Genomic DNA, 16,930 nt, shown 5'->3' with positions numbered 1-16,930 from the left:
TGACAGCTACAACAAGACAGTGTGTCCCATCTTCATGTAACAACAGGCCAATTGTTTTTGCAACTAGTTATCTAGGGAAGGGTATACAACAAACCTTCCACTTATCCTACATTCATCGGTGTTTAGTGAAGAAGTATATGCTCATTACAAACACTTTCCCATTCTTTTCTCTCAAGCCAGCAGTACCCTCGCATAAAGTATTACCATTTGGCTGAGTATCTGAATTTTACGTGAAAAACAAAGCACCTGTATAGCCCAGTGAAGATGCCATATCAGAAAGAGCAATGGTTTAGTTGATAATGGGATCTCTGTCATTCTCAGAAGGGGTCAGCCTTCCTACCACATACCTGCAGGCAGCTGGTAAAACAAAAATGAAACCTAAAAGAGCTCAGGGAGATTAGCTGGTTCGTAAATGACATGGACCAAAAGAAAAATTCTTGAGACGTCTAAAGATACTGTAACAAACAGAAATTCTAGTCCTATGCCACAGTTCCTGTACAATGTAGTTGATAAGAGATAAAACGAACACAAGCAGAAAGAGAAATTGCTATGCCTCACTGGTGTTACTAGGCATTCGTGACAGCCCAGTGCAAGGCACCTGCCTCTGCCTCCACCACGATCCCTTTTACCAACACCGAGTGAATTAGGTCAGGTACAGATGTGACTGTCCTCTCTCAAAAGATAAATACTTCATAAGCCTCTTTTTCAGTATTCTGATGGTCTCACCATGTGCAAATGAAAACACTTGGATGTATCAGAAGAAATCAGCCTCCAAAATGACGTAATCTTTATGGTTTGCAATGACAGCTATTTTTATTGTGGCCATTTGCAAATTTTTTTTTAAATATGTATTTTTTTAACATTTATTTATTTTTGAGACAGAGAGAGACAGAGCATGAACGGGGGAGGGTCAGAGAGAGGGAGACACAGAATCTGAAACAGGCTCCAGGCTCTGAGCTGTCAGCACAGAGCCCGATGCGGGGCTTGAACTCACGGACCGCGAGATCATGACCTGAGCCGAAGTCGGCCGCTTAGCCGACTGAGCCACCCAGGTGCCCCCATTTGCAAATTTTAAAAGGAGAATTAACACATACCACAGCTCATTACATTCTGAACACATTTTTGTATATGTGGGCAATGGTCTCAGAGGTACTGTAGAGCAACAGTTCACCAAGTGAAGCTGGAGTGAGCTCTTTTGCCAACAACAGACTGTCCACACCACTCTCTCCCTTAGCACACTCTGCCACATACTCCTGACACTACTGGTCCTACAGTGTCCTACTCCTATGCTTTATTAGCCTGGATGGCTGGGGTAGGAATAATGGTAACTACTGTACTAGAAAAGAGCTCAAAAGATCAGGTATAACAATGATGGAAACACGTCATCATACATTTGTCCAAATCCATACAGTGCACAACCGGAACTGAACCATACTCTCAACGATGGACTTTAAGGAACAATGTGTTGAGGTAGGTTCATCAGTTATAATAAATATACACTCTGGTGGGGGAGGCTGATAATAGGGGAGGCTATGCATGTGTGGGTGCAAGGGATAGATGGGACATTTGTTTACCTGCCACTCAATTTTGCTATGAATCTTAAACTACTTTTAAAAATCAGTCTTAATATACATTTTTGAAAAAAAAAAAAAATCTGGATATACTCTGCTGGCTCAGAAGAGCAAAACTAAAGTCAACAAATGATCCAGGTACCCTCCCACGGATCAGTGACAAAAGGTTAAGGGAAAAACTGTATTGTTCCATGGTGTAACCAAATTGAAAATGGCCATCAAACAAAAAGGGATTTCTACTTATACTTAAGTAATAGGTCTCTGTACCTTACTAAGTACAGGCAAAAGCTCAATGGGTTATCCAGTCTTGCAAGAATAAAGGAAAGAAAAGAAGTTATTAACAGGTGTACTTGTACATGACTGCATAGATTAAACTAATACCTAATTCAGAGAATAGTAATCTTTTAACCCACTCTCTTTTCCATAAAGATGTTAGATACAGTTAAAGAAATGTTTGAGGCCTCGTGTTATAGCCTCTCAATAAAGCAGCTTAAAAAAAAAAAGGGATACCAGAGGAGATACACAGAGAAGGAACAAGATTGGGGACTGAAACGTGGAAAGGTCCATGTAAATGGCAATATAGAGAAGGACTAAGAGACAAAAGAACTGGATACTTAACAAAGAGAAGAAAAGATGTACAATTCTGTCACTTATAGACATGTGAGATGGAGATAAATTATCCTTTCCCATGGCTCTCCTGTGATATGTCAGTCATAGCTGACCCATGGCCAGACATCTGCAGGCCAAGGATTATCTGATATTACTAAAATCTTCATAGGCCAAAGTCCTATAGCTGTGGATTCTTAAAGCGAGAAGAGCACTCAATGTCACAAAGATGATGTTCTCTTAATACATAGATAAAATGACTAAATCGCTGACCTAGGCATATATTTGCTTGTTTTACGCCAGGAAAATCCATTTACAGCTCGAGGATGGGCCAGATATATAAAGGAAAAGTCCATTTCTCCTTGGGATTGTTTTTCTGAACTTTTATCCGGAGAGGTAACAGCTGTCCGCCAGTTTTCTACATTATACCATACCTTTAAAAGACAGTCATCCTAATGAAAAAAAAACAAAAACAAAAATAGAAAAACATTTATATCAGAATTAATTTAAAGGTTAAGTCAAACAGCAAAAGTAAGAACCTTCTCCCCACTTACAGGAATTTAGGGGTGTGAGGTGTAGTTGGCACAGAGGAACTGAGAAGAAAACATCTGATTGAAACTTTTCTATTAGCATTCCATAATCGTGCTCTGAGAATTAAGGTATGAATGTGTATATTTTGCAAGGAATGGATCAAGGAAAATGCTAGTTACCATACAGGAATCACTGAGAAAAGATTCACGGATAAAGGGTTTATTTTCCCACTTAGACAAATATCAAATAAGAAAGCATTACCACTAGCAGGCTTACGAGGACTGCCAATTTTTTTAAACAAAAGTTTTCATGAAGTATCATGTGAACGTTCAAAGAAAACGTTGAAGATAGTAATGATGAGTTAATAGCTACTACTATATAAGATATTCCAAGTTTATTTATTTTGAGAGACAGCCAGAGAGCTAGAATGTAACCAGGGGAGGGGCTGGGAGGGAAGGAGATGGAGAATTCCCAGCAGGCTCCACAACGTCAGTGAAGACACAGGGCTCCATCTCACAAACTGAACTGCGAGATCACGACCTGAGCCAAAATCAATCGTTGGTCACCTAACTGACTGAGCCACCCAGGCGCCCCAAAATATTCTAAGTACAATTAAAATCGCATCTGCTAATTTGGGAAGCATGGATAAAACAAGGGGCACTACAACGTACCAGGTTCTGCTTTTAAACTATAATTGCACTTCCACTGGTAAAGTCCATCAGAACAAACTCCATTTCTCTCCTAAAAAAACCTCACTGAAGATTTAGGGTAGCTCACATCTTGGGTCTACAGAAAGGTTTGAACCATGAGAACAATTAATTTCAGACAATTATGTGTATATGAACTGTTTGGAGATCCAATGATTACAAATAAAATAATTCCAAGGAAAAATATACTGCTGGGACATCAGCACGGCAAAATATGAAAATGGTTACAAATGTCCTCTTAGAAAGTCGGTATATCCTTATATTTGCCCAAAAAAATTAATTACTTGCCCCAAATCAAAAAGTTGGTAAATGGCAGATTTACATTCAGATCTATCTTTAAGTCTATGTTTCAATTATACCATACTATCTTTTAGAACAGTAATAGCCTGTTTTCACTATATTTTAAATATTTTTATTAGATTTTTTTTTAACGTTTATTTATTTTTTGAGACAGAGAGAGACAGAGCATGAACGGGGGAGGGGCAGAGAGAGAGGGAGACACACAATCGGAAGCAGGCTCCAGGCTCCGAGCCATCAACCTAGAGCCTGACGTGGGGCTCGAACTCACGGACCGCGAGATTGTGACCTGAGTCGAAGTTGGAGGCTTAACCGACTGAGCCACCCAGGCACCCCTAGAATATATTTTTAATAGAAAATATTTTCAACTTAAATAAAAGAATAAAGCCAGTTAAGGTTTTTGAAGTTTCAAAATAAACCAACAGCAATAGCAATTTCACAAGATTACCTTCCCAGCAGTGGCAAAAAATTCTCCATCTGGTGAAAATTTCATTAAATGAATTTGGGAAGCAGTTCTGTAAATTAAAGAGAAGAAATAATTTTTAAGGAAAATTAGAATTCTGTATTACTTCTCTAAACAATATTCAGGAACTTGCTTTAAATAATGGAAAATTTTCTGATAACACAAGTTTTACACTCAATTTTAAGTACATCTCATAAATATAAAATGAATACAAAATATAAATTTTTAAATTAAGTATAAAAATTATTTTTACGTGAAAATATCTATGTGTACGAATCATTAAAGGAAAGACTTCTCAGTCTTTAAAGCTTAAGACAAAACAATCATAGCTCTCATTGTCTTGGAATATAGATATCTAATGGCCCTGGAAATTAGATTTCCAAATTGAAAAATTTCAATTTCTCTTTCTCATATTCTATCATATATTTTAATGGACAATAAATCAGTATTTTGAAATGAAATCTCCCTTAAGGTGGCATTTACCTCATTGAAGATTACGTATGGGTTACTGGGGGACTTGCACGCATGAGGGAAGCCCGCCAGCTTCGCCTATGCACTTGGTGCACACTTGCCTTTTCTTCTCTGATGAACTTTGGCTCATTTCACGTCATTGCCTTCCCTTCTGGCTATGCACTTATGCTGATCTCAAGACAACCCTCACTGTCATTGCCTTCCTTTTCTTTACCCAATTTTGTGCTTAGATTCACCTCAAATTTATTTGTAAAGCAGGCCAAAGAGGAATTCTGTCACACTTCCTTCCAAATTAAAGTAACTTTTTTCTTAATCTTAAACGTAATAGCTATGTAACAGAAAGTATTGATACATATATATGAAAAGAAGAAAATGAAATCATCTACAGTTTCGCCACAACACCCATTCCCAGGCAAAACCACTGCTAACATTCTAATGCACAGACTTCTAGACCCATCTCTCCACCCTCCTCCTCTGTCTACTTTCTTTGGGAGAATATAGGGGAGGAGAGGATGGAGAGTGAGGTCATATTACATTACAGTTTGCTTTGTAACATTTATCTATTTTAAAGTATGTAAAGAACACGTTTGCATATCAATGTGTATAGATCTGCATTATTTTACTGGCTATGTTATTCTATTACATATATATGCACTGCCTTAAAATAATTTTTCACCACCGTTTTCTCATTTCTGCTGCTACAAAATAAGTGGTGCAATGAACATCCTTGTATACACATTTCTATGGATCTGGCTAATTCTAAAGATATTCTTAAAACAAATCATTAAAAGTGCCTGATCTCCACTGCAATCATCTCCAGGAGTGTGACCTCTGTCCAGGTCTTCTCAAAAAAGCTAAGGCAGTCCCTTTTAAAAAGGAATCAGTTCTCAATGCTCCCTCTGCTCAAAATTCTCAAGAGCTTCCCAACTCAGCACAAAAGGCAAACCCTCACAATAACCTCTAAGCAAACTCCCTGACCTTGTTCACTTTATTCAGCCACAAGCTAAGCACACTTCTACCAAAGTCTGCAGTGAATGTTCACTCTGCCTCCAAGATTCTTCTCCCAGAGATATCCCCACACACCTTGCTCCCTCATTTCCTTCAGGTCTACACTCAAAAGTCACCTCTACTCTTCTTCCTTTTACCTTAGTTTTCTCTATCATACTACTGATCTTCATCTAACGTGTATAACGGGTTTTAAACACATCACAAAAGGAATGTGATCAAGCTCAATGTTTAAATGTGTTCCAGTCAGTGTAATCATCAGCTGCTCCTAAATTGAAACCTGAGTCCCATGGCTTTTCTGCTTAATTAAATAACCATCCCAAATACATAGTATGTCTAGTCCAAGTTATCACCGTAGACTCTAATCTTGAATTAACTTAAGATTCTTCCCCTCTACCAAAAGCACAAAACACATTTCAAATTCTCAGTTCAACCCATGGAAGCCCTGAGGAGAAGGCAATATAACACTTTGCTGCTCCCCTCTCCCCAACTTTACTTGGAAGACTCCAGAGCAAAGATAACTGTCTCTAAAGAATTTTCTTTGCAAAGTCCTACTCCCTCTCCATGTTAAGCCTTTTTAAAAATCACAATCTAGCCGAAGGGTACAAAATATATGGAACCAACTCTCCTGAAATCTTTCTAAACTCTATATACCAGGTCTGCCTTACTCTCTATTTGGTATCTCATATAGTTCTCTTCCTGTTTCATATAAAACGGACTCAGGAAGAATGCCACTTAACATTCTGTCATACTGGTTTACTGGTTGGTAGTCTCGGTCCCTACCTGGTCACTGCTATCTATATTCCAAGCACTTCTACCACTGCCTCAAACATGATAAACACTCAGCAAATAATTGCTGCATGAATGAATGAAATGTGGAGTTACTATCTCAGGGTATAAAAATTAAGCCTGTTGATTCATACTTCCAAATTGCTCTATAGAAAAATACCAATGCACTCCCTTAAAGAGGATTTAAGAGTACCTGTTCTCTAAACACTCACTAATAGTAGATATTATTCATCCTCTTCTTTCTGGATATTTCTCATTTCTAGATTTTGAAGTCCATCAACTGTCACTTAATTTGCTTATTATTCATATGTACTACCATTTAAAATTTTTCACTTGTCTATTTTTGTTTACTACAGAGATATTAATTTTTAAGACCTCTTTTTAAAAAAAGCATTAACTCCAAATTGCAAATACTTTCCTCAACTTTTAATATTCCGTGTGGTCTGTTTGCTTTATAGAATTTTGTTATTGATATGGTCAACAAATATTGATGTTTTCCTTTCCTTTCCTTTCAGTTTCTAGTTCTGGTATTATACCTAGAAAGTCTTTCCCTCATCTAAAGCAGCATTTATCCTCCAACAGTGACAGAACATAAATATCAAATGTTAAATTTCCTAGTAGCCACATTTTAAAAAGTAGTAAGAAACAGGTGAAATTATTTTATTTAAGTTAATATATTAAAACTACTATCATTTCAACATGTAATCAATAAAAAAAAATAACTGGATATTTTACATTTTTTTCCTTTGTGCTAAGTTCTTGAAATCCAGCATGTATTTTATACTTACAGCACAGTCAATTCAGACTAGCCACATTTCGAGTGCTCAAAAGTGGCATGTCACTAGCTGCTACCATAATGGACACTGTAATTCTAAAATAAAAAAATTCTCCTCTATTTTCTTCTAGTATTTAGTTCATTGTGTAGAAATTCAAGGTTTCCCTCTTTTGACACTTATTGTGGTGTGAGGCATGAAACATACTCTAATTTCATTTTCTTCTCCACAGAGTTACCAAGTTTACCCACTGATATAAAATGACACCTAATATACTGAATCTCCATGTGTAATTGGGACTAATTCTGGACCCTAATCTGTTCCTACATCAACAACAAACTGCTAGGCCAGCTCTAGCTTTAGAATTCATTTTTCTATGCTATCTTCACTATTTTACTTCTTACAGAATTTTCCTGATTTTCCCATATTTAACCTGTTAAAACAAGTTTAGAACTATGCTCAAAAGTAGAAATTCCAATGGGATTTTGACAAGGATTATATTCAATACATAAAGTAACTTAGGAAAAATATACTTCTTCACAACAGGGAAACGTCCAGTCAAAAGCATGGAAAGTGTCTCTGTCTCCTTTGGTAGAATTTAGCAAGTTTCTATTTAATGATCATCATACAGGCTTAACACATTTTCTATGTTTCTCCATAGGTGTTTTATTCAATAATTTAAAAAAAAAAAAACTGGATCTACAGATTCACTTTGGGAAATAGTGAATCCTCTGTATTTATGAAAAGACCTGTTGCAGAATAAAAAGTCAATACTTTTAATGTTGTGTAGTTTCACAGAAACTAAAATGCATTTATAACAAAACCCACATGAACAGGTTTATCACTTTAATCCCCTAATTAATTGCTTACTTGCAATGCCAAATGCATCTCCAGTCCCCCAAATTAAGATCTGCTTTATCTGGATTTTCATCTTCAGTTGGCTTCTCCAAGTTAGCATTGGACCACAGTTGCAAACAGCTAGAACCAGTTAAAAGACGATTGCCTAAAAATACATATACATTATTCACCATTTATTATTTAGGTATTTAATTAATGAGTTAAGTTACATGGTTAAGAGTCTCATATAATACTATAAAAACAACTCAACTTCTAAAAAAGTTAAATAACCAACACATTTGTGGGGAGAGGGAGTGAGGGTGTATTTTAATTCTGTTGAAGCAGTTTGGGGAAAATAGGGAAGAGATCATATAATCTTTCATTTAAAAAACATTTAATGAGCATCTTCTTTGTACCAGGCATTGTGCTAGCCACTGACGGGGAACACAATGACAAATGAAAACTGTCCTTTTTCAAGACGATTTCACATTCTGGTAGAGACATTCTGTGAAGAGAGGCATGAATTCATGCAAGTTCAAATATATTCCCAAGAATGATTTATAATCTGGTTTATGGTTAAAGAATAAGGTGCACAGAAGACTTGGAAAAAATTCTGGTCAGAGACCAAAGCATTTTTGAAGTTTATAAGGCATCTGGTTACAATTAGTTACAATTAGTTGGGAGTGTTAAGTGTGGAGAGGTTACATAAGTGGATCTGTATTTTAAAAGAAGGGGTCTAAGTAGGATGGGCAGATATCAACAGATGGACTTGAAGAGGCCTCGTAAACCTTGTAAACCTCCCTGCACTGAGACAATATGCAGAAGTTATATGTAAAGTATGTACATTTTTCTAGAAAGATAATCCTTAATTTTCACCACACTTTCAAAGGCTCCAGTACACAAAGGTAAAGATTCTTTAAAAAAAAAAAAAAAAAAAAAAAAGTCTAGAGATGGATGAGATTAGAGAAAACGCACAGGGAAACCTGGTTAATTGACTATAATAATACACAAAGGAAATCATGAGAATCTCAATCAAATACTAAACTAAGAAGCAAGGATTTGAAAGCCATTTCAAAAGCAGAATTTTCAAGGCTTGACATCAACTAAAAAACAGGAGATACAAAAGGTTTCAAGGAAAAATCTCAACTTGGGAAGTTGAGCAGAAGACTGTGTTGTCATCCAAACAAAGAACACAGAGGAAGAGACACAACTGTGATCAAAAAGTTGAAAATAAATAAGGAATTCACTTTAGCAAATAAGGACTATGGATTTGTGTCTCCCCATAAAGATCACTCTATTTCAAGGAAAGTGGGTTTGTGACAAAACAGACTGTTGACCAGAAATCCCTGTGTCTACATCCTAAGTAAGTCACTTAATTAGTCATGTGAATTTAATCTTGGGCAAACTCTGAGCCTCAATTTTCTTCTCATCTATAAAATCAGAAGTGTTTACAGATCGGCTGTAATGGTATCGTATGTATAACTGTGAGGCACAGGCTAGTATTGTACATATAACCGTGATACACAGGCTAGTGGGCTTAGCAGAAGCTCAATAAATAGCAGCAACAGGGTGGAAGGTCTCACAAACAGCTTAGAAAGCACCAATGAGGAATTTCATTTAAATTTAGTTATTATTAGCACTGCTAGGAATTTACCCGAGGGATACAGGAGTACTGATGCATAGGGGCACTTGTACCCCAATGTTTACAGCAGCACTCTCAACAATAGCCAAATTATGGAAAGAGCCTAAATGTCCATCAACTGATGAATGGATAAAGAATTTGTGGTTTATATACACAATGGAGTACTACAGGGCAGTGAGAAAGAACGAAATATGGCCCTTTGTAGCAATGTGGATGGAACTGGAGAGTGTGATGCTAAGTGAAATAAGCCATACAGAGAAAGACAGATACCGTATGGTTTCACTCTTATGTGGACCCTGAGAAACTTAACAGAAACCCATGGGGGAGGGGAAGGAAAGAAAAAAAAAAAAAAAAGAGGTTAGAGTGGGAGAGAGCCAAAGCATAAGAGGTTCTTAAAAACTGAAAACAAACTGAGGGTTGATGGGGGGGTGGGAGGGAGGGGAGGGTGGGTCATGGGTATTGAGGAGGGCACCTTTTGGGATGAGCACTGGGTGTTGTATGGAAACCAATTTGACAATAAATTTCATATATTGAAAAAAAAAAAGAAAAAAAAATTTAGTTATTATTCCACTGCTTAGTTCACCAATGGACACCAGTTTTTTAATTTATAACTGAAAAATAACACTGTATTAATTTCAGGTGTACAATATAATGAATGACCTGATATTTGCATATACTGCAAAATGGTCACCACAGTAAATCGAGCCTATATCCATCACCATACATTGGTTACAATTTCTTTCTTGTGATGCAAGAACTTTTAAAATCTACTCTCTTAGCAACTTTCAAATATACAATATGGTATTGTTAACTAAGGTCACCATGCTGTACATTACATCCCCAGGACTTATTTATTTTATAACTCCAAGCTTGCACCTTGTGACCACCTTCACATATTGTAACCACCCCTCACTCCAGCCTCTGGCAACCGCCAATCCCCTTATTTATGTATGAGTTTGGTTTTTACAAGTTTTCTTAAACATAAACTGAAGTTGAAATTAAGGTAGTATAAGAGACTCTTAAAAACTGAGAACAAACTGAGGGTTGATGGGGGGTGGGAGATAGGGGGAGGGTAGGTGATGGGTATTGAAGAGGGCATCTTTTGGGATGAGCACTGGGTGTTGTATGGAAACCAATTTGACAATAAATTTCATATATTAAAAAAAAAAAGAAATTAAGGTATCCCATGAAGGATTAAGAAATTAATATAAAATACAAAATAATTAATCCCAGTTATGGAATGATACAAAGATAGCTAATGTATAATACAGTATATTGCTTTGAACACAAAGGGTGGAGGTATGAATATTAAAGTAGGAAAAAAGGCAAAAAAAAAAAAATCTTAAACAGAAAACCTCATGATTTAAGCTGGATGCAATAGTGGATCCGGAGAAAACACAAAAGCACTACAGTCAGTTTAGTAATGGCATCTGAAAAAATTTCTTTATATCCCAATAACTAGCAAATAGTAAGTAAATACTGATCAGAACAAAAATGCTAATATTTCACTTAAAATATTTACAATCTGTTTATAAATAAAGTTCACTTGCAAAAATAAACTAATTGTTCCCAATTATTTATTACAATAACCCGTTTCTCAACCAAACCATTAAATTTTAAACTTTTCAATTGTAAAAAGAAAAATAATTCGATCACAATTAAAGAGATAATGGTCATGAGCTGTTGTCAAGTCACTATTAGGTATGCTAGGAAAATAAGTAACTGTCTTTTATTTTCCTTTATTTTTTAGAGAGACAGAGAGAGAGCAGGCGAGAGGGTCAGGGAGGGAGGGAGGGAGGGAGGGAGGGAGGGAGAGAGAGAGAGAGGATCTTAAGCAGGCTCCACACTCAACATGGAGCCCCATCTCATGACTGCCCAGCCCCCATCATGACCTGAGCCAAAATCAAGAGTTGAACCGACTGAGCCACCCAGGCGCCCCAAGTAATTATCTTTTAATACTACTCTCTAATGCTGATTTTAGAGCAATATTAATACTATCCTCTGAAGCATTAGTATTGATAAACCAATGGTACAGAATATCCAAGCAACTATTATGTTATTACTAAAGAAATATCACTCAAGGGGTGCCTGGGTGGCTCAGTTGGTTAAGTGACCAACTTTGGCTCACGTCATGATCTCACAGTAGGTGAGTTCAAGCCTCGCATTGAGCTCTGTGCTGACAGCTCAAAGCCTGGAGCCTACCTCAGATTCTGTGTCTCCCCTCTCTCTACCCCTCCCCTGCTCACGCTCTTTATCTGTCAATAATAAATAAAAACGTTAAAAAAAAATTTTAAAAAAATCACTCAATTGTTAAATGTTTTTATTGAAGTTAGTAGTCTGATACCTCAAGTAGCTAGTTTACCTGTTAACAATATTTTTAGAGGGCTCTTATATACCAAGTACTTTCAGATACACTGCTATACCTTATCATTAAAAAACTACCTTGTGAAATAGGTTATTACCTTAATTTCTAAGTGAGTTAACCATTCTTCATCTGTTAAGTACTTTTTTTCATGATAACAAAACTTACAGTCAAATATGTGAACATTTATTGAAAACCTAATATATGATGGGCCCCTAAAGATAAAAACATACTAAATAAAATAGTCTCAGCTCTATCTAACAAAAAATTTAAACCATGTAAACAAATAATTATAATAGACTGTAGGGCAATAAGAGAGTAACCATATAGTGTATCATTCAAATAGGAACTTTTGTTAGAGTAGAAGGTGACACTATTATCATATGAGAACAACAGGCATTAACTGGGACATAAGTCTCACTATAGTAACAATCGAGTTATACACCAAGTGCTGTACTAAATGAAATGTCAAATTTGAACCCAGGTCTGATCTCTCTCCACTGTATGTATAATATATACACATAGATTACCAGCTAGTAAGCATCAATCCTCTAACCTTATAAGAAAAAAACATTTTAAAACAATGATTTTAAAAAAGTATCTCAAAGATAATCTCCTTTATCTCCTAATTTCCAAAGTTTTCTAATAAACATTTTTTCTCAGCCATTTCAACCACTATATTAAAATTTAAACTATCTTATCTCTAAACTGATGATTTTTTAGTTCTGTTTCAAAAATAACTTCTTTCTTATATTCTAGAAACGTCTATCTTTTGGATATTGCTACATGATATGCAAGCATGTCAAATTCCACATGTCCAAACAAAATGTATGTTCCACTATCTGTAACTCCTGCATATCGCTGTTCTTCTGGGCACAGATATTCTCAAAATAATCTAAAATCCAACTGCCAAGTAATATCAATTCTACCGCCCGTGCATTTCAGATCTATGTATTCCTTGCATTAGTCATTCAACATTAATTAAGCACCAATTACATTAAAGACAGTGAAATAAATTCTTATTTCTCAGACTACTGTGAATCCATACTTTGCAAAGGTAACTATAAATATATTTATCCCCCTCGTCCTCCAGACTCTGACCCTTCTAACTTACTGCTACCAGATAAATCTGGTAAAACCATAAATCAGCTTGTCTTGAGGCACTTCAAAAACCTGTAACAGTTTTTTGGACAGTCAAAAAGAATTAAATTCAAATACCTTCACATGACTTTAAAGACCTTCCACAATATGTTGCAATCTCATCTCCTTATCACCAGACTCACTCCAGCTTCAAAGTCCTATTAACAGAATGTATCTAATGCTTTCTTTTTCTGGGCCTTTGCCCACGGCAATGGACTGATAAAAACTGCTTTCGGATTTTTTTTTTTTTTTTTAATGCAGAAGTAGTTAAGTGATACATACACACATGACCTCTTCTTAGAATTCCCTTTTTGTCTCTTCTCATCTACCCCACTCTCAAAGCTAAAAATCTACCTCCTGACCAGTCAAAAAGCTCCTCTTCAATCAAACTTTGATTCTCCAGACAGAATTAATGTCTCCTTCCCAAATCAACAGGTATTCCTACCATAGGTAGACACTATTACAGTATTTGTGTTTATTTCAGTATAAGCTCTAAAAGAACATAATGTTTTACTTACTTTTTACTCCACACAATCTCACACAGAGCAGAACTGAAATACATGAAAGTAATAAAGGAAACAACCCAAACAAGTGATACTGTTATTTCATTTCAGTTAATCCTGCTTGTGTTCTTACCTGCAGGATCCCAAGTTATGTTGTGTGCTATTGATTCCAGAAAAAATTGGCCACTTTTCTGCCATTGACTATATAATTCCTAAAATTAAAAAAGAAGTCATTTAGCCAACTATTATGGGCAGCGTTTTTCTGTCAAATATATACATTCATTTATTATTATCACTTATTATTCATAGTAACACATGAAGTCATTTTCTTTGAGGTACAATCGACCATGCAGTCATTTTGAAGGAGAAGAAAATGTTCAATTCAGTCAAGAATAAGAAATATGTAATGGAAGAGAAGAGTGAGAGAATGAATACCCATTCATGGAGGTCCAAAAAAGTTTGTCTTCAGCATAAACAACCAGTAACTATATGCCACGTTGGAGAACATTCTCTTTAACCTCAGACTTTTAAAATTACAATGTTTACCATATTATTATAATAGTTACAAAGGTTTAACTTTAAATTTGTCTGTCTGTGCTGAGGCTTCCTTCTCTTTTAATGTTTCATCCTCACCTGAGATCATAAGGTATGTGTGAAAATTCAGAGTAAGAAATGAAACACTTCCATTATATTACATAATTTATGACATTATCATTTCTGAAAGCAATACTTTTCAAACTTTTTTACCTGTAGGCCACTAAGAAATGTATGTTGCAATAGGGCCCAAAACACAAACAGACATAAATGCAATCTAAGTTTACCCCCTTACTACATGTGATGCACAGTAACATCTTCTATTTTACCTCATTTTCTTTTAAATTCAGGCTATGGCCTACTAAGTTGATTTCACTAACCTCAAAAAGATTGAGACCCATAAATAATCTTTTAATGTAGTGGTTTTCATACTTTAGTACAATAACCTGAGATGTTTACTTAAAATTCAGATTTCTGAGATGCACATCCAAAGGTTTGGGCTCAAAAAATCCAAAATGAGGAATCTGTACTTTAAATCAATGCCCCAGGTGATTCTGATACAGGTGGTCTGCAGAATATGCTTTTATGAAACACTGCCTTGCAGGAATGGCTTTTGATCATAGTGCATGTCAGAACCCTCTCTAGAACCAGACACAGAAGTGCCTAGGCACAACCCCACACCTACAGATTTAGAAATCCCGAGGGCAGGATGGATACATGGACCAGCTAGTGATTCTGAAGTTGTCTTCCCATGAAGAACCACCACCTTAAAAGAATATTCCAGAATGCACAAAGAAAAGGAAATAGTATCTTTTTTATGAGGATCTACAGATTCTCTTAGACTATACCCAGGAATTACAGATTCTGTGTACCTTCCAAAGTCCATTTTTCTATTTGATCCAGTTTTTCCCTTACACATCAAGGTTTTTTGTTTGTTTGTTTTTGTTGTTGTTGTTGTTTTTTACCCTTTCTGCAGTCAGGGTTGCCTACCAATAAACCAACTTCTTCTTACTGACTTTTTTTTTTTTTTAAACTTTTTTTTTTTAACGTTTATTTAAGTTTGAGACAGAGAGAGACACAGCATGAATGGGGGAGGGGCAGAGAGAGAGGGAGACAGAATCGGAAGCAAGCTCCAGGCTCTGAGCCATCAGCCCAGAGCCCGACGCGAGGCTCGAACTCGCGGACAGCGAGATCGTGACCTGAGCTGAAGTCGGACGCTTAACCGACTGAGCTACCCAGACGCCCCTCTTACTGACTTTTTAACAACATATTAAACAATTATAACCAGTACATGAGAAAATGGGCAAAAACTAAAATTCCTGATTCTACCCTTACTGATAAAGGTATTTTAACATAACTGATTTTTTTAAAAGTTTTAAAGTGAGTATCAGTTAACCTAAAGAAAATATTTTTCATTAACACAAGGTAGGGAAAAGAAAGTCCACACGTAGGAATCAATACAGCTAGTTTTACTTAGTTCTGTGGCTCAGCAGCTGTTTCACTAGTTAACTAACTTATTTTCTTTGGGCCTCTGTTGTCTTACTTATAGAAAAGAAATAACAGCTGTCATACTAAGTCAGAAGGAATTTGCAAGATACTAAGGAGCTAAGTGAAAATGAAATGAAAAATACTCAAAGATATATAAAGGTATGTCTATTATTAAAACACCTTAATTCTCTACATTTAACATACTTCTGCACAGTTTCTGACATCACGTCATCATTACAATATTCCCACAAAGAATGAATCGCTATTAGCCAATTTCAGAATTGATCAAAGAGCCTCGTAAGACTGACTTGCTTAGGATCAAATGGCTAGAAAGCAGCAGAGAAAGCAAGTAAGCAGTGCTCTTAAGACCATACTTTGGTGATCCTCTTTCATAGGACTTAAATCACCAGTTTAATCTTCAGTGGAAATGGGTAAAATAACCTGGTCTATTGTATCTAGGGCATTCAAGCACCCAAGAAATTTACTACATAACCTTTGTACTTATGAAATATTGTTTTAACCCGCTTTCAGAACTATTTCTGAATACAGTTTCTCTATAAAGAAAAACATTTACTGACCTGTTAACAGTTATATTACACGAACATAGTAAGTGCAAAAAAATAAGCCCTGGAGATATGTTAAGACTCTGCAATTAAAACATGTAACTTTAAGAACAAAATACACAAGAAACAGCAGAGAAACTATATAAAAGTAGATAATAAAAACCAAAAACAAAATAGTCACCCCACCTACATAATGGTGTTTGCCACTAGCAATAAATGAAGTGCCAAACTTAAAGCTGTTGACTCTTGAAATATTTATTATAAAAGAAAAACATCAGAAGAAAAAAAGTATTTTCAGGCAATTCATCAACACAATTTAGTTTAATTCTACTTCAATCCAAGATTTAAAACATATTTTAAATATGGAAGTGGCATTTAACACGTATCTACAATTATGGTATAATTTATACTGATTTATTTGATGATCACTCTGCTTCTACACCCTTAAAAAACACTGTCTTTGAATACTCAAGACATTTCAATGCCTAAAAGAAAAATGATAAATTACTGACCAAATTTTTCTTTTGCTTCGGTAGGTTAACTGGTTCAAACACAGAGATAACATTTCCATAGGATGCTGCAATCTTTTAAAAAGAAAAATAAAGAAAACTTATGGATATGTTAACTTACTTATGAATCAAAAGAGCA

The 16,930-nt window shown here is 35.8% G+C and overlaps 1 protein-coding gene across 7 annotated transcripts in view; it reads right to left on the bottom strand.

The window, feature by feature from the left end:
• DMXL1 (Dmx like 1) overlaps window positions 1-16,930 on the bottom strand; it is a 141,065-nt gene that overhangs the window by 103,266 nt on the left and 20,869 nt on the right. For all 7 annotated transcript variants that reach the window (XM_042933590.1, XM_042933598.1, XM_042933615.1 and 4 more), the window contains exons 3-7: window positions 16,795-16,866; window positions 13,831-13,909; window positions 8,084-8,216; window positions 4,161-4,227; window positions 2,451-2,629 (exon numbers count right to left, since the gene is read on the bottom strand). In XM_042933590.1, the coding sequence (XP_042789524.1) occupies window positions 2,451-2,629; window positions 4,161-4,227; window positions 8,084-8,216; window positions 13,831-13,909; window positions 16,795-16,866 (530 nt within the window). The remainder of the gene's footprint in view (window positions 1-2,450; window positions 2,630-4,160; window positions 4,228-8,083; window positions 8,217-13,830; window positions 13,910-16,794; window positions 16,867-16,930) is intronic.

Source organism: Panthera leo, chromosome A1 (genome assembly GCF_018350215.1).
Source record: "Panthera leo isolate Ple1 chromosome A1, P.leo_Ple1_pat1.1, whole genome shotgun sequence".
NCBI lineage: Eukaryota > Metazoa > Chordata > Mammalia > Carnivora > Felidae > Panthera > Panthera leo.
This window is presented reverse-complemented; position numbering and strand designations above follow the sequence as displayed.